This window comes from Sander lucioperca, chromosome 1 (genome assembly GCF_008315115.2).
Source record: "Sander lucioperca isolate FBNREF2018 chromosome 1, SLUC_FBN_1.2, whole genome shotgun sequence".
Taxonomy (NCBI): domain Eukaryota; kingdom Metazoa; phylum Chordata; class Actinopteri; order Perciformes; family Percidae; genus Sander; species Sander lucioperca.
In genome coordinates this window covers 50,598,050-50,617,197 of record NC_050173.1, presented here as the reverse complement: position 1 = coordinate 50,617,197, position 19,148 = coordinate 50,598,050, and the positions used below count along the sequence as shown (strand labels likewise).

Below are 19,148 nucleotides of genomic sequence, written 5' to 3'. Positions count from 1 at the left end.
GAGTAGGTCTAGACCACACTCTATAATTTATAAAGACCCAACAATTCTAGTAATTCCCTGATGGACTCAGTTGTAACATTTCAAATCTTCACAGATATTTATAAATGTCACAAAAATGCTTTTTATTTATTTACTTATTTTGTAAAGTCCAGCCTTATAGATGGAATAGAAAATATGTGTTTAGTGATTAAAAAAAAAAAAAATTAAAAAAAAAGTGATTTGGGGTCAGTATCCTATTTGTCAGATTCAGACATCTTTTGATCAGGCTATTTAAATTAGTTTTGACATGTTACTTAGCTATCTGTCCTAACTCTAAGAGTGGGATGTGCATATTGTGTTGCATATTGTTAGTTTTAAAGCTTTTCTGATTCTGATTCTGCAGCGCGCCACCCACGGAATTGTCAACAGGTAGCTTAATTTCTTTTAATTAAAACAGCATTCATAAAAAAAATGTTTAAAAGACCTTTTCAATCAGAAAGTAGCAGTTAATGTGTGAAATGAGACAGTTAGTGTTCAGCTTGGCAGGTGAGCTAGTACAATGTGTAGCCTACTCTGCAGTATATGCAGAATATTTTGCAGGTGCTGTTGGGCGTGAAGCAGCAGACGCAGGTGCAGACCTCCAGTTACCTAAACTGAAGGTAATGAGAAAACACAATATGCTATCGACACCTCTGACACAGGCAAACCATATTATAGCCTGTACACAGTAATCACACCGATAGAGTTTGATATTGCCACATAAACACATCCAAAATATAGTATAAGGAGATATAATATTAAGAAATATTTGGAAGAAAAGCAACACTTCTTTCTTTGAAAAAAAAAATATAACAGACTCAGAAGCATTTAGTGCGTGCGCCTCTGTCTCAACACTCGCGAGTATGAACCGTCTGCTTCACACTCACTGGTATGAACTTATTGAACCCATCTGCTCGCGGTGGAAAAAAATATGCCAGGCTTGCAGCATCCCGCGGACGTCATGGCAACCTGTGGGGAGGCAGAAGGGGCGGCGCTGACTCTGTGCGCGTCTGTGCATAGTGTGAGCTGTCTGATATTGTGTTGTAGTCTGTACCAGTGTCTGAACAGGACGATCAGAGGGGAGCAGTGCGGCAGCGGCAGCGGTGGCGGCGGCAGCGGCATCAGAGGCGGGCGGGAGGCTGGTAGGATATGTTGCGTCTGAGCTGTCCATTAAGGCTGATCAGAGCCGGAGCACCGATGCAGTGACAGTCTACAGGAAGACACGGGCACACACACTTACACACAGTGAGGGAGAGGGAAGGAGAGTAACACACGAATGCGCACGAGAAATGATCCGTTCCTAGACTATGGCACCGTCGGGCTCGCGTAGTATCAAGAAGGGCTGTCAGAGAGTTTTGTACTGGATCCCGGTGCTCTTCATCGCCCTCATAGTGGCGTGGTCATACTACGCCTATGTGTTGCAGCTTTGCATAGGTAAGAAATCAGCTGTCTGGGTAGCATGAGGAGGCGTGTGTGTGTGTGTGTGTGTGTGTGTGTGTGTGTGTGTGTGTGTGTGTGTGTGTGTGTGTGTGTGTGTGTGTGTGTGTGTGTGTGTGTCTGTGTGAGTGTGATAGGGAATGCCTCTGACTGGTATGTGTTTGTTTGGTGATAGGGTGGGGAGACATTTGTATTTCAGCAGTTTGTGGTCCAGGCAGGCTGTGCAGGCTGTGCTTGTTGTTTATGCAGTGTGTGTGGACAGTGTCAGTCACATGGCAACCACAACTGAAGCAGGAATTGTCAGCATATTATTACAATGAAGTGGCAATCATGTGTTTGCATGAAAAATGGTTTTGTTGTGAAGGAGCTTTTATGATATATAGGCCTACATTTTCACAGGGTGTACAGAGTAGGATTAGATGATTAGATTTATTATTTAATTCCACCACTACTCTATCAGCACTATCTTAAAGACTTACTGTAATAGCTTCAGGCTCCTTGTTTCATTTGGTTCTCTGAATCCTCCACCACAACATCACCAGCATTATCTTTTGAAAAGAAGTCTGTAGCCTAATGGTTTTTGAGTCAGGCCCCTCCAGCTGCTAAACGTTGGATGGTGCGTTTACAGACAGCGAGACTTCTCTGTGACTGTTGAACACAAAGTTGACCTGGATAGTGAGTAATGGTATCTGGGATGTCTCAGAGGAGTCTCAGCAGCCAGCTACTCATGTGCTCCATTTGGCAGCTTGTCAGACCACTAGGAAAGCAGCTCTCCTCTGTCAGAAAATGAAATTGAGATGGTTTAATGAGACCAAACAGAGGAAAACACAGGGAGGGAGGGGTTGTTTCTAAGTCTGATCTTCTCCAAATGTAGCCAGACATTTCTCCAGCTGTAACTGAAAGGGTACGCCTTTATGTTCATCTTTACATCTGATCAGTAAATCTTAGGTAGTCATAGTGCCATGTCACTGGATTCACCAGCAGGAGAGGGGCCAGAGGGGTGGCCAGGGGTGGCACGGGCCCCCCCTGAAATCTGATTGGCCCCCTTTGGTGCCTCCCTACCAGAGTCCGAAGGTGATAGGTAATTGGCTTCTTAGTACCATGGATGGATTATGGGCTTGACAAAGAGATGAAAAACAACCACGAAGGGTATCAAAACGACCATAAAGAGATAGAACAATGATCACAAAAAGTTGAAAAATGACCACAAAGGGACACAAAGCGACCACAAAGGGATGCAAAAAGACCATAAAGGGAGGCAAAAAGACAAGAAAAAACAAAACAGTGGGATGCAAAAAGAAGACCTCAAAGAAATGCAAAATGACCTCAAAGAGACGGAAAACGACCACATAGGGATGCAACATGACCATGACCGGACACAAACGTCCACAAAGAAAATGCCAAAAGACCACAATGAGAGGAAAAACAACCAAAAAGAGACACAAAATGATAGAGAGAAACAAATAACACAAAGAGACAAAACATGTCTGGATGTCTTGTTTTGTTGTAGAGTGGTGGGGGTCTTATCTTCTCATAATCCATCCATGGCTGTAGACTATGTGGAGTTACTATAATAAATAACAGCTATTTATTGACATTATTTCATATTAGAATATTTGCAGTTGTTCATTTGGCATTGTTTGATTTGTTTGTTTGATTTATTTGATGATTTGAGAAACACATACAACACTGAAAAGCAGTAATTACATAGACCAACATTACAAATCACAGTGGATAAAAACACAGTAAAGTTTGAAGGCTTATTTCCATTATGGTCCTTCAGTAAAACACTTATCACGCCACAAGATAAAAATCAGCACAACTAGACAACAAGCTCAGACAGATGCAGACAATACAATCAACAATCAATTAGCAGGCGGCGGGGTACAACAAAGCCTCCAAACCATACGACAATAGGTTATTCCTAAAATGACCCACAGGAGCGTTTCATAAATTAGCTCATCTAGTGGTGGCAGGAAACTGACCCACAGGAGCGTTTTCCGTTCTCATATCTAAACCCCAGAACATATCGTGGTTGTAAACACGTCGGTAATGTTGTGCAACTGTTGCAGTTTGGTTAGGTTAAGGCACAGAAACTAGTTGGTTTGGTTTAGGCACCAAAACTACTTAGTTAAGTTTAAAGTTTTCATATCATGCTTTTTGGCTTTTCCCCTTTCCTTTATTGTGTTATATATCTTTTTAGTGCACATTATAGGTTTACAAAGTGAAAAAGCCCAAAGTCCACCCCAAAGGGACTTACCATCTCCAACAGAAAACACTGTTCACAAACTGCTCCAAACAGCTCTATTGTAGTCCAGCCTTTACTTCAGAGACAAACGTGGTCACTTTGGAACACACGTTATAATACTGGCCTAGCTGCTAGCATGGCACGCCCTCATACTCTGCTCCTGACTGGCTAGTAGTCCTTACCTAGCTACTGTCAGGGCACGCCCTCATACTCTGCTTCTGACTGGCTAGTAGTCCTTACGTAGCTACTGAGCATGCGTGACTCCCAACAAAGATGGAACAGCAGTGAGATGTCTCACTCTGTAGCTAAAACAGAGAGCTCAACACACAGGGTGAAAAGAGAAGCTGCAGCAATGTGCAGTACAAAAAAAATATGGTGTTTTTTGAAAATTAAACCATGTAAACCTATTCTGATATAACCTCTAAATATAATTATGAACCTGAAAATGAGCATAATATGAGCACTTTAATAAAAGATTGTGGTTTGGGTTAAAATCATGGACATTTGTTGTGATACTTCCGGTTATGCACGTTAGGCAGCATTCGACATAGCATCTAACATAGTACAGTACGTGACATAGTTCCATTTGTTCCATTTGTTCCGTAAGGGTAAAAGAAAAAACTTGCTGTTTACTTATATTTTCGACCACCGCTGTCATACTTCCGTCACTTCGTATACTTCCTGCTTTGCTCCAAGGAAACTTTGCTCCCGTCAAAATTACTACAGCTGCTAGAGGGCACCGCCACTATAAACATAAATATAAGTCATAATTGCTGCTTGAACAAGTTACTTATGTGGGTGTTTTTCAGGAAAGCAAAGTCTCGTGGGATAGCTATGTCAAAATGCTTTTTTGCTTTCTCAGTCAAAAAAACGTAAACAATTTGAATTGAAATTGAAAATGTTACAGTTTACTTTGTAACCATTTCTTTTAGGCCACTTTAAACATGCTCAGTGAAACACTCTTTCAGATTTGGGTGCAGATTATTCCACTGTACTGCAGAACTGTAGACAAATGTGTTTTAGCCCATTAGGCTATTGAATCAAAACGTTTATTTATTGCGATGAATAAACAATGTAGATAATAATAATGTACACTTTATTAATATTATTATTATTATATATTAGTAATGCACCGTTTATTATTTCCAAGAACCAATGTGTCCCCCTTCTTTCAAAACGGTGCCCCCCCCCCCCACCCCCATTCCCGCCCCTGTCCACCGGAGAGGGCAGCCAGCGCCTGTCCCCGGATGAACCTCTTCTAGAGTTACAGGACGCCATGTGTCTGTTATGAGATATTGAGACATCCTTCATTACTGCAGGTAAACAGAAAAGCAAAATCATTGTTTCATCAGGGTTTTTTAAACCATCTTGTTTTGCATCCAGTAGAACAAGAGCGACATTGTGATGCATTCGAGTCAGATGGGACTGACAGATGAAAACAGCAGCAGCAGCAGCAGCAGCAGCAGGGCAGGACAGCGGTCGCTCGGGGGCCAGCATGTGCTCTGCAGACAGACACAGAGACAGTTGTGTGAAAGCATAGTCAGCTGATACCTCTTGTTCGGCTGCTGAGTTAATCCCATTGTCTGGTTTACATAATTCACCCTAAGCAATCTGTGGTTGACCCACTTTTTTTTAAAGCACTGGACGTCGTCTTTTAAACAGTCTGTCCTTTTTCCAAGATTGTTAAACATTTGGAATCAGGTGCTCTTTGGCTTCTTAAAGTCCACATAATGTGGAAAGTGTACCATTTTGTAGCAAGAATGCAAACAGGAAAAGAAAAAAAAACAACTGTACGGCAGTGACCATATTGCTTTCTTAGACACATTAATTTACATACCTGCACATACTCTTAATCACACATTCACTTATGCTTCACTGTCAGACTCTGGGGCTTTTAATGCTGGCAAGGCAGCATGCGCACGATCTTTGGCTGCATGCCTCGATTCAGGTCTTTGGCTCACCTTTCCTCAGTTCCTGCTTTGTGCATGTGTGTGTGTGTGTGTGTGTGTGTGTGTGTTGCTTCACAGGCTGAAGATGGATGATTCTGTATGCTCAGTCAATCATTGCTTAGATATTGGGACACATATAAAACAGTGTCAGCTAATATCTTCCAACTTGCCCACTTTTATGAGTCCAGATCTTTAGGTGCGTGTTTGTGAAACTGTGCAGGATACTCCTTGTTGTTGTTTTCGATGCCTTTTGTCAACACACAGTAATGCTTACCTATTTGAGAGAAATAATGAGTCGAACTACAGTATATGACTGGGAGTGTGCTGTAAATTGATTTTCTGACTGGTGTGGTATTAAGGATTTAATATAAAGGAGTCAGCATTTTGTCAGTTTTGCTGATTTGAATTCACACACTGACTCTCAGTCATACGTGTATTATGTAAGCTAGAAATGTTTCCCCATGTCGACTTACACAATATGGTAGTGTGTGTTTTGCCTTCTTTAAGCAACACAGACCTGACTGTGTCTTTTTCATTTTTCAGAGTCTATCGAAGACACAGGAGAAAAGGGTAAGTGTATTGTAATGCTGTTTAACATAAAGATGAATCACAAGTGTCTTCAGCTGTTCTGCATCTGTTACTGTATATGTTGAATTGAGTTTAGGCAAGAGGAGGTTTAGCAGCCTTCAGTCTGGCAGAGGCAGCCCACATCGAAACACTATAATCAGCCTGTATTAGCTGGAAGTGCGTCACAAGATTTTTTTTCATAACCTCAGTTAAATGTTTAAACGCAGGCTTTTATTCAGTGTGTTGTAAATTCTTTATTAGGAATAACCCCTTGAGATGTACCATCTTGCTTTCAAGGGGATCCTCAACGACAATAATACAATATACTGTAAGCACAATTAGACAAAAGATTTAATGAAAAACTAAAATAATAAGATAATTAAACGAAACCAATTGTGACAAAAAAAACTAAAAAACAATAAATAGCAAATCATAAGATGTACAAAATCAGGAGATCATACTCCCAGCAGATGAAAACAGATCGTTCATTCATAGATTATATAAAAGTATTAATGTCAGTGATAGCATTAAGTAATAACGTGATAAAACATATTTATAGAGGTGTTATTTTGGACATGTACAACTGATCTTATAAGTGGAAAATGATATGGATGGAATATTTACAATTATTCCAATAAGAGGAAGCTTTGAACATTCAGGCTTTGTACTCTGTGAGAGTAATTGAAATGTATACATTTAAAAATAAACTTCAGCCTTCATGTGATGGGAGAGGTTTCATACATTGTACAATGATGGGTTATGAAAGGGCAGCCAAGACCAAATCTGCATAGTCTATTATAAACTGTATTGAGAGGAAAATTTGTTTTTGATGCAGCCTGATGTACAACATCAGCATAATCCAATATTGGTAAAATGAGTTGTAACGCAAGCTTTTTTCTAACAGTAAATGAAAAGCAGTTTCTGGATTGGTAAAGAACACCAATACCAAGGTTAATTTTCTTCACAATATAATTTATATCACATTTTAAAGAAAGTTCAGTATCAAGCCTTAGGCCCGGGCGTTTCATGTGTTGAACTCTTTGAAGTGCCATACCATCAAGACTAATAATCAGTAACATATGGATAAGCTTTAGATTTGGATTTACTTCTTAAGCAAGTACCAAACACCATAGTGTGAAATTTTGTTTTATGCATAGTAATTTATTAGTTGCAAGCTAGTGTTGTAGGGTACTCAAATCAGACTGCAAAGTTGATTCAATCTGTAATACATTTTTAAAGTTTTTAAAGTTTTAGATGTGTATAATACGGTAGCATCCGCATAAAGCTGAACATAATATTCAGAACAAATTGGGGGAAGGTCATTAATGAAAATGGAAAAAAAAGAAGTGGACCAAGAGTTAAGCCTTGAGGCACGCCTCGTTATTGTACTAATGTTTCAGATTTGCTTCCTTGTCCTTGATAACACATTACAAAATGTTGTACAAATCAGCATCAAGAATTATACCAACTCAGAGTCTCATATACTCTGTAAATGTATTTACTACATAAATATTTGTCCCACCACACAATTAAAAAAAATATTAGATTCTGAATTAAAGTCATGCTCATCTGAATGCTGAGTTTATAGAGTTTTTCAGCATTTGGTCCTATTTCTTTATTTCTTACACTTTTTACATTGACCAAGTGTGCATAAAATAGTGAAAGATAATGATTGAATACCGATTGTATATACAAATTTGAATCTTTTTTATATTCCAGTGAAAGGAAAAAGAAATTACATTGAATCACACCAATATAACTAATATTCAATGAAGCTGCAAACTGTGAGTAAATGGTTAAATGCACACCACTCATTATAGATGATGATGACTTGTTTATGTTTTTCTGCTTCCAGTTATATACTTGCTTGTGTACCATGTCATCTTCATCATGTTTGTGTGGGCTTACTGGCAAACCATCTTCACCAGGCCCATGAACCCCCTGAAGGAGGTGAGTCTGTCTGCGACACAGCGTTATTGTCGCCTGGGATGATGAGGCAGGGTGGGATGTGCAGATGTAGGTTACAGCCTCCCTGTGGGATTGAACGCTGCATTTAGACTAATAAAACTTTCCAGTGGAAGTGCCTGGAGCACTTGGCTCTGATCCTGACCACAGCACTTCAGCTCTGCAGGGTGAACACACACATACATACATCTTGAGAGGACACTCAGAAAAAAATGCTACCCTTTCATTTTAATTTCAACTGAGGCGAAGCACTCATGTAGCCAATCGTCACCTCATATGAAAGCTTTTCTTATGAGATATGATCGCTGGATCACTCGAGGTTTTGAGATTGTAATAAAAATCATTTCATGTGTGCTGAGTTGTTTGTTAGCATCAGAGTTATTTGTTTCCAGTGTTCAATCATAAATTGCCTGAGTGGCTGAAAGTAATATTGCAACTCTGCGCTGCGTTGCTCCCATTTTCCTGCTGGGGCAGAAAGAACCAAAACAAATGAACGATACAGAAATGTACTGCCTACTGAGCTGCGGCTTCACAGTGACAGACATCACTGCATAACTGATACTAACACAGCTTGAAGCTTATATGACAAATAATTTGACTCTGTTTTGACAAAAGTAAGGATACAATACATTAGAAGTAAACAGCGTTGCTCGCAGATTAAACTATTGCTAAATCGTAGGTGTTGTTTGACTTTCCCTCTGGGTTCTGCCCCACATAGTTTCATCTGTCATACTCTGACAAAGAGCTGCTGGAGCGTGAAGATCGGGGGGAGTCTCAGCAGGAGATCCTGAGGAGGATAGCCAAGGATCTGCCCATCTACACCCGCACCAACTCTGGAGGTACAGTACAGCACACACTGTTGCTGATGCAGAACAACAGGAGCAGTCTATAGACTGACATGCAGCTCTCAGAGCTCGTTTCACCCCCTTCACCTTGTAAGTCCGTGGTCAAGTGTTAGAGGTGCTGCTGCTGATGGCTGTGTGATTGAATTGGCTGTGTCTCCTCAGCAATCCGTTTCTGTGACCGCTGCCAGCTGCTGAAGCCTGATCGATGTCACCATTGTTCAGTCTGTGATAAGTATGGCTCTCTGCTCATGCACCTATAGAGAACAGACCACACCATATATTGCATTCTGGCAGGCAGATTAAGATTCAATTACTCTGACGTCTGACCCTGCTGTGTTACAGATGCATTCTGAAGATGGATCACCACTGCCCATGGTATGTAATGACAATAGGAATTTAACTAAATATCAGTGACACTGTATTAATTTACCACTGCACTCACATGATGTTGTTATATAATAATAATAATAATAATAATAATAATAATAATAATAATAAATTTTATATATAAAATCAAAAGTAGCTCTCAGTATCTGGTGTGGCCACCAGCTGCATTAAGTACTGCAGTAGATCTCCTCCTCATGTTCTGCACCAGAGTGGCCAGTTGTTGCGGTTGTTGTTCCCATCCTGTACCTGTCCCTCAGGTGTGATATTCGGATGTACCGATCCTATGCAGGTGATGTTACACGTGGTCTGCCACTGCGAGGACGATCAGCTGTGCTTCCTGTCTCCCTGTAGCACTGTCTTAGGCGTCTCACAGTAGGGACATTGAGATGTATTGCCCTGGCCACATCTGCTGTCCTCATGCCTCCTTGCACCATGCCTAAGGCACGTTGACGCAGATTAGCAGGGACCCTGGGCGTCTTTCTTTTGGTGTTTTTCAGAGTCAGTAGAAAGGTCTCTTTACTTTCCTAATTTTCTTTTAACTGTGACCTTAATTGCCTTCGCCCTTAAGTTGTTATTGTCTTTTCGACCGTTCAACAGGTGCATGTTCATTCATTGTTTATGGGTCATTGAACAAGCATTGGAAACATTGTTTAGACCCTTTACAATGAAGATCTCTAAAGTTATTTAGATTTTTACAAAAGTATCTTTAAAATACAGTGTCCTAATAAAGGGGTGTTTCTTTTTTGCCAAGTTTATTTAATTATTAATAAAATAAAAATAGTAAAATTATTTATGAAACAAATCTTCACAAATACCTGGTGTGAACATGTCCTTAGCATTCTGAGACAAAACTGGTTAATTCATATGAAAAGGTTTCTGCAAACTGTTTTTCAGTCTGAAACAGCTGGAAAATGGGTCATTTAAAAATAAAGCCTAGAATATTTGTGTGCACATTCACAACCCCAATATTTACTGTTCTGCTGCACAATTGTTTTAAAAGGTGCTGCACTCACAATACTGAGAAAAAAACTGGGCTGAGATTGCCTCCACACGGCTCTCTCAGACCGCTGCCAAACTCAACTACGGCCGCTTTGACACAGCCCTCTAGGTCTGATACGACGCACAAGGCACTCACATGCACTAACATGCACGTGTGGCCCACCGGCTATCAAAACAAAGAACAGAGAAACTCAGATTACAACACATGCAGAGGGAGTGTGACTTCTTACTCTGCTCAGGATGCCATTACTGCACTATATCTTTACATAGCACATATTTGTTTACTGCTATATTAATGTTCTCAATATTGACGACAGGCGCCTTTAAATAATCTCATCAACTCCTGTATCTTTGCATTTAGAAAATATTTGAACGTGTACTAATGAGAACATTTTCCCACACTGACCTGCATCATTTCTTCCTTGTTGCAGGGTGAACAACTGTGTGGGATTCTCCAACTACAAGTTTTTCATGCTGTTCTTGGCATATTCACTACTCTACTGCCTTTTTATAACTGCTACAGATCTTCAGTACTTCATTAAGTTTTGGACGGTAAGTATAGTTTCCTCACCACAATATGAACCATTGATTATATTATGTATTTTTTTGGGTGTTGGACAGTGCCTGAATTGGATAAAAAAAAAGTGCCAGTACCCTAATTTAGCAGTTGCATGACATGATCATCGCATGTGTCTTGGATATATTCTGATTCATACATATGTCTTTTAGGGATGACACCGAATAGTCGACTATTATACAATTCGATCTAAGGAGCCGGATGTGACTCACAGTGTAATTGTCACAGTGTCTGAAAATGTGGTCATAAAAAAAAAGGATAATTCCATTCGGGCTACATGGGGATGCTGAGAGTCAGATTTTACATATAATTGCTTGGTTTTCCCCAAGAAATCATGATATATAGCCTATGTGGTATAAATATTAGTCGTAGAATGTATATACAGTCTATGATATCATATGAAAGCCTATTAATAATACTGTTAATAATTAAAAGTATAATTAAAAGTCCACTCATGTGGACAAAAATCAAGAGACGGTCAAATGACCCAATTCAGGCACTGAATATCTCTGATCAAATCTGAATGGACATCTGAAATCATGCATTCTGTGTTGAATACGTGGTATTTGATTTTTTTTCACAAGGCTGGAGGTAGAGCACATTTCCGTCTGAAAGAATATCTGGTATGAACCAACCAACTAGTTAGTGGCATTGAGATAGAAACAACGTAATGAGCTCCCCTAGAACACTTGAGTAGAAATCTCTCAGATCCCACTCAGTCTTAGTGTCTCGCTCTGTTTTTGTGCAGTTGTGTTGATTATTTGGTTGTTGTTTCCCCCTCAGAACAGCCTCCCAGACACTCAGGCCAAGTTCCACATCCTCTTCCTCTTCTTCTCGGCCTCCATGTTCTCAGTCAGCCTGGCTTCGCTTTTCATCTATCACTGCTGGCTCGTCTGCAAGAACAGATCCACCCTGGGTAGGTGGCGAACATGTATGTGTGTTCTGTTTGTGGATGCAGTAATTACTGTATACAGCCTGTGTTGGACAGCAGCTCGCTCAGCCCTGTGTATCTGCTCTCAGTCTGCTTACAGTGTCGTCTTCGCACTAATGATGAAGAGTGTTTCACTGCACTTTTCCCACCATCAGTCCTCATCAGCGCAGCGATTTAATGTGCCTTTGTGGGCCGTTATCAGACGGAGCAGTTTCTCATTATGTGTGCACAGTGGCACACTTTGTCTGTGTGTTAAGGAGTGTGGATTATCCAGAGGAGTATGTTACAGTGTAATGCAAAGACATAAGGCTCAGGGCAGTAAGCAGCTTAGTAACAGACACTGCTCACACATGGTGGCACTGTCTCAGATCTGCTTTTCCTGAACAACAAAGACACTTTCATTCAGAGTTGTTCCATTGATGCGGCCGTTCAGCGGGAGCCGTTCATGTGTTGTCTGAAGAATAGATTACATAAAGACTGAGATATCCATCTTCATGTCTGAATGACTGACTTCTTCTCCATGTGTGTTATCTCAGAGGCTGTGCGTTCTCCAGTGTTTCGCCACGGCATCGATAAGAACGGTTTCAGTCTGGGCTGCAGTAAGAACTTCCGCCAGGTCTTTGGGGATGAACTTAAATACTGGCCGATTCCTGTTTTTTCCAGGTAAGGTTATTATTATGGGCATTTGTCAAAGACAACCCGAAGAAAATTATCTAAAAATATCTATCAAATACAATATATATTTATAAAGAAAAGAAAAGAAACATAAGACTTGAGGAGGGCAAACTAAAGAAACAATCCGATAATGCAAGTCTAGTGTTAATTATTTATAACTTTCCCTGGCAGGTTGTTTGACAGTTTAGGAGCCCTGATGACCTGTAATTATAAGTCTAGAGTAAATGACAAGCAGGACAAAGACTTCAGGCTCTGTTTGAAGAACCACAAGTCAGTGCAACTGCAGTGTGGCTACGACTAACAATGAGATCAGTTAAGTCAAATCCAACTTATAACCTGTTGAGAGGTCATATGGCGTCTCAGACACTGATCAACTGTACATAAGCACATTATGTTGATATGTAATGCATTAAAGGGGACATATCACGAAAAAAAAAATCACTTTTTCAGTGCTTATGCACATACGTATATGGAGGTATATGGAGTACCTACCAACCCACAAAGTGTATGTTCTTTTTATGGGCTGCCTGGATTAGAAAACATGGTGATGGTGATGATTCAACAAGCCAATCAGATTTGGCTCCTCATATGTCACATGCAGATTTATTAGAATATACCGCCCCCCCATCTGAGTATCTCCACCCATGGCTTGAGAACAACCTTTGCAAAAGCCATATTTCTTCTCACAAGCCAATCAGATCAGCCTGGGCTCTTAACCAGACAGGCGCTAAAACAGAGAGTTTTAGACAGAGGGTGAACACAGGTATTTTCAGGCAGACAGTATGAGAAAAAGAAAGTGTTTTTTGAACATCAAAGCATGTAAACATGTTCTAGTAGAAACCCAAAATACAAGTATGAATCTTTCATATTTATGGAGGCCAATTCAGTCCAGGTGTAGGTATAACACAGCATCTGTATGCAGTTCATTCAAATTTCAAAATGGTGTCTATTGATCTTTTTTTTATAAGATCACTATTATGACATGGTCAGCTCAATGTTTTTTTAGGTTATGTATCATGTTTTGTTAAAATCTACTACTGAGGCGTTTCAAGCCTAAATTGCATATACAACTATATACGGTTGTGATATTGATTAGAAAAGTCCTGCCAATCAGCATCAATATGCACAGCAATGGCACACAAACAGTCTCACTCAAGATGTCAGAGAAGTGTTAAATGAATGAAGTCACTCTTAAGCTTGGACATTAGAGAGCGCTGCCACTCAGTTTGAAACAAAATGGTTCAAAAGAGGGAAACATCTCAAAGGGGACAAGAGAGCATTAGCTTCAGTAAACAACATCTCCACAGTGAATTCATGCACAAGTTTTGCAAAACTGAGTAATTCATGCTGACCGAATGAATACTATTATGAATATACCTACAGCTTTTTGGCAATCACAGTCAAATTATTAAAACATAAACCCCGTTTTCTTTTTTACATTTTTTATTATGTATAAACAATACATTGTTGATGTGATGAACACATTTCAGATCCAGTTGGAATTGCAGACAGAAGCCCATTTTGTTCCATTATTTGCAACAACTGGTTACCATTCTGCAAACTAAACCACTGTAATAACTCAAAGCCATGGAACATTTCTTTGTGGAAATAGTGACATTAAAGTGAGACTATGTAACGTTCTAAAGACGGAATAACACAATCCTCCTCTTGGAGCTTATGGTGGCTAATTATAGATATCACTGTATTTGTGACATGTCCAGTTCACTGACTTTATACCTCTTCTCTACTTATGCTACTATGTTTTAGCATTGACCAGTATCCCATAATTGCCACTGATAGCTGCAGTTTATCAACAGGTACATAGCTTAAACATAATCTTCACTCTTTATTAGCCATCCTTTCCACAAACATACAATAAAACACCCAACATATAATTCCATTGATGTTTATATCACCTACCATATTAAACAGATGTATTATCTGCTAGTTTTTTAAACATCTTTCTACTGTGGCTTTCTAGTTTAGGCGACGGTTGCTCGTTCCCAACCTGTCTGGTGAATCTGGACCCAGAGCAGCCCTCATCCCCCATGGGCTCCAACCCTGCCAGCAAGGGGTGAGTCAAGTGTCTCAAGGAAAAAAAAAAGTCCTTTTCCATGGCCTAAGGTGCCAACACAAAAATACACACATACACAAATATACACAAATACCTGAACACAAAATGCAACATAGACACAAAAATAAGCAAACAAAGAGTAAAACAGTAACATTAACTCCCAATGTGGGGGGTTCTGGCAATCAACAATATGGTCAGTGCAACAGTAATTTTGAATATAGGACAATATTGATTTAAATATAAATAATGCTGTACAACTGAATTATAAAACCATGAGAATGTTGATAGTATAAAAATGCCTAACTATTTAGTGTAACAGGATAAATAGTGTAATGGAACAAAGAGCAGGTATGAGCCGCGTAACAGCTGTGAATAAATGAAAATATAGATATAAATAATATATTATATATATTTATTTATTTATTTATACAATAAATAATGCTCTAGATAATATAAATAATGGCTAACTAGCCACCTCAGTGGTAATTATGCATAGTATAAATAGGAGGCACTGAGGTGATGATTGTCCGGTATAAAGTGTGGATGCAGGCCAGGGTAGTCATAAAATGTCCATTGCAGGAGCAGAGGGTGTAGTTCAGGTGAAATCTTCTGCCTGATGGCAGTGGGGCAAACAGTGTGTGTGAGGGGGGGTGTCCTTCACAATGGAGGAGGCTCTGCATGCACAGCGCCTCTGAAAGATATCCTGGATGGAGGGGAGAGAGAACGCACACATCCATTAAAAAAAAAAAGCACAGGAATAAAATAACTGCACAACTGCAAGTGAGCCCGTGGCGGTTTATTAACCCTGTAGGTGTAATGATGCAGGACAATCCCCTCACAGCAGTTACAGCCTTGCAGTTTCGAATGAATCATTCAGATAGATAGATACCCTAGATATGGGGAAATTCATATTCATATATATCATACATGATATATATGATGATAGGACTATTTTATTCAGTAATAGTCCTCAGTGGGTTGATTTCTGGCTTAATCCCTGCTTATGTGTATTTGTGCATTTCCAGTGCAGCAGAGGGCCGCCAGTTCCCCACCAAGCCGCTGAGGGAGTCTCAGAGTCGACTGCTCACCAGCACCCCCTCCTGGACAGAGAGTGACAGTGCAACAGACAAAGACAGGAAGGGTAGGATCACATATTATTATTTATTTTACTTTTTATTTTTATTTCAAATTTTATTTTATTCTTTTTAATTGATGTTCTTTGTAGGCCTACTGTTTTTTTGTTTTTATTTTTCAACAATGTTACTCTTGTAAAGCACTTTGTGACTTTGTTATGTAAAAAGTGCTATATTAAAAATTATTATTATTATTATCATTATTATTATTATTATTAGGGGCCGATGCATGGACTCTATTGTTTTTGCCAGTATTATTATTCTTCATCTTCCTAAGAAATCCATGTTCCCATGCATGAAAACTCACCAAACTTTGCACTAAATCCAGTCCCGTGCCAAACTTAATCAGTGCGATTTGTGTGCTAATAGTCCTGATGGTGGCGCTACAGCAGCCATCTAAAATTTTACAACAAATCAATTGTACATGCTACAACATTGCAACGGACGTCAAACTGTAGACTGTAGAGCCGATAGCCTCTGCTTTTACCCAGTAGCAATCCATCACTGTACTTTTTGCAAAAACCTTAAACCTATCTCCTCCCACATTTTTTGATCTATTGATACCACATTTTGGGAACTTCATATCCAGACTGTTCTCCACAAATTTTTATTTATGATATATCAAAAATTGAGCCCACAGTGCATTAAAACATTTTACTGCATACAGTAGTGTAAACAAATTCTGCAATTTCTTCCAAACTAAATCTTTGACGTTCATGGAAAGAATTCACAACATTCGAAGATGACTGTAGATTTAGTGTGCAAAATTTCAGAATTTAAATATTATTTTGTTGAATTGTCTCATCTATGCCACTGCAGTCAATGCAAAATAGAGCATCTTCAAACATCAGTTTGTCATTTATTGATCTTTGTGAAAATAAATGACAGTCATCTCTATGTTGTCTTAACCAAGTACACACATTCTCAGAATCTTCTAGTGAGAAATTCATTTTTTACAGTAGTTTAAAATTCTGTATTTTCATGCAACCCTGCCCCTTGTCTACTAGATGTTGTGAGGCCACTCATGACATCACCCAGATAATAGCTCCCTGAGATCAGCACCTGCCTATGGTGTCAAAGGCTCTGAGTTTGAACCCCTGTTGTTACAAGATGATCATACATGTATCTAATCAGGCATTGTGCTGTGGACAACTGCCCTGCATATTTTAAATGTGTATTATTGCACCTTCGATTCATTATTGATAATACTGTGCAATTCCATTACTGTGCAATATCTGTATACTGTGCAATATCATTACTCTCATTGTCCAGTATCTATTACTCATTGAATATGATGACCACTATTGGGCAATATTCAAATAATGTGCAATAACCCACACTGCATATCACACTCTATATAAAACCATATTTATTTATTATTTTTATTTTTTTTATATGTATATAGTGTCTCAGAACTGTGCACCTTACCCCCCTTTTTTTGCACTACTAAAGTCATGTTATTGAGTCAACCCAGGTTGAGCATCACTGCAGAGTAGCTATAATAATTATTATTATTATGTGTTTGTTCAGGTGCCAGTAACCCAGGGATGACCATAGAAAATGAGGCATAACCTGAGTTAGAGATAGAGGTGACACCTTCAACCCAGAAAAGTGAGTTTACAGTCATACAGACACTATCCACATATTAGTAAGATATATATTCAACATCTATGTTACTATGTGTTTCATCCAACAGGTCTATGCCACCCCCTCCTCGGTGTTGTGCCTATCAGAACGTGACGTGGCGGTGACATCATCAACATTTGTTGTTTTCTATACTTCACCCTGCTGCTGAGAGGCTTACATGACTGACTATCACCTACAAAGCAGAGACAAATTAATTATCATCAGAATTACTCTTATTGCTATTGGCAACTATTTCTGCTGCTATCTGAAAGTATTTGGGCTTCAGAACAACTTAAAATACCATTCCAACCTTCACATTTTCTTTTGTTTGTATATGAATAAGAAGAGAGCAGTAATGGAAGAGATGTTTTTGCACTTTGTAAACGAGGAAATCAATCTGAACTGCTTTTGTATGTTACAGTTCATGTAACAGAAACTCTCTTGTTTTATGGTATTTATGTAGCTTAGCACATAAGTAGATGCTGTTATAAGTTTGCCAAATGTTTGCATTTGAAGTATAAAGTATTAGGTGTTAATGTGATGTGATATTCCTTTAGCTATTTTGTTTCTTCAGTGAAGGTTTTTTTGGAGGGGGGGTGAAAGTTGATTTGATGCATGCTCTCATCTCAGGATGTCAACACAAACACACCTTGCTGTAGTGAACTGACCTTTGCTTGACAAAAAAAGTGTAGTCATTAGTAATTACATTTGAATAAGGGCTCTTCTGACTCGTTATAGCATGAGTGAGGATGTTGCCGTCATACTAAAAAACCTGAAAGCTGGTGCTGCTCTGTGCTGCGTGTCCCCCTGCCAAATATCAACAGAAACTGGTAGCCTACAGTCAAACTGCCGGCCAAAAGCTTCCGGACTGTCTCTGTGTAACGCTGCAGATCTGTTCGCCATCAAAAAGCAGATACTGTTGAGTGTTTTTCTAACTCACAACATGTTGTGGATCTACTGCAGAGCAAAAAAAAAACAGAGGTTCCAGCTCCAGCTGCTTTGTACAGTATATTTTCACCTTCTGAGGATTCTGGCTGGAAATCAAACAATCATTGAAAATTAGTTGGTAGAATGTATGCTCGTTTAAAAAAAAGCTTCATTGTGACAGTCAGTGTCAATCTATATTTTTCTATTCTTCGGTCTGTATGACTCGAGACAATATGGATGTGTGAGGCAATGTACTGTACAGTTGTAATGCCTTATAAGAATAAAATAAGCTCATCTTCAGCTGCCTTATTCGTCTTTTGTTGCACATTGAGAGGAATTCTGAGTCACTTAAAGGGACGTAACGGACAAGAGCATATTATGGTAGAAAACTTTCAAGCCTTTATTTACAAAATGATCTAAAAACAATCCTCTTGTATATTGCATATTCTTCTTTTACTCTGTTACAGTGAAAGATGTGCTGCAGAAAGAAAGAAAAGTGTTTCAGTTATGAGTCTTGACACTCAGGAAGATTAATAAGTCTTGAACCTACACTTCAACACACACCTATGGAAGTTCAGGATACAACTAGAACACAGCATTTATTCAAACATTTTAGTACATGCGGCTCTTCTACGCAGCATGAATGAACTAGAAAGCAATACAAAAAAAAAAAAAATCATCATTCAAAAGGGCCAGAACTACCAAGTGGAATAAACTCCACAGGAACAAAAAGGTGCACGTTAAAAGTCAACGTTTTTCCATTGAGTAAAAGTTTTGTCTATTACAACAC

At 39.2% G+C, this 19,148-nt stretch overlaps 1 protein-coding gene across 2 annotated transcripts; it reads left to right on the top strand.

Annotated features, from left to right (window-relative positions):
- Positions 1-1,051: 1,051 nt before the first annotated feature.
- Positions 1,052-18,524, top strand: zdhhc2 (zinc finger DHHC-type palmitoyltransferase 2). 2 transcript variants are annotated; one of them, XM_031280002.2, is made up of 14 exons: positions 1,052-1,452; positions 6,196-6,222; positions 8,075-8,169; positions 8,903-9,023; positions 9,192-9,261; positions 9,372-9,404; positions 10,847-10,967; positions 11,577-11,615; positions 11,776-11,908; positions 12,460-12,586; positions 14,580-14,672; positions 15,698-15,813; positions 17,336-17,416; positions 17,502-18,524. In XM_031280002.2, exons 1-13 carry the CDS (start codon positions 1,326-1,328, stop codon positions 17,374-17,376), a joined length of 1,143 nt encoding a protein of 380 aa, XP_031135862.1. In that variant the 5' UTR covers positions 1,052-1,325; the 3' UTR covers positions 17,377-17,416; positions 17,502-18,524. The 2 variants fall into 2 exon arrangements, with proteins under 2 accessions (XP_031135862.1, XP_031135863.1); XM_031280003.2 differs by lacking the exon at positions 11,577-11,615.
- Positions 18,525-19,148: the final 624 nt, after the last annotated feature.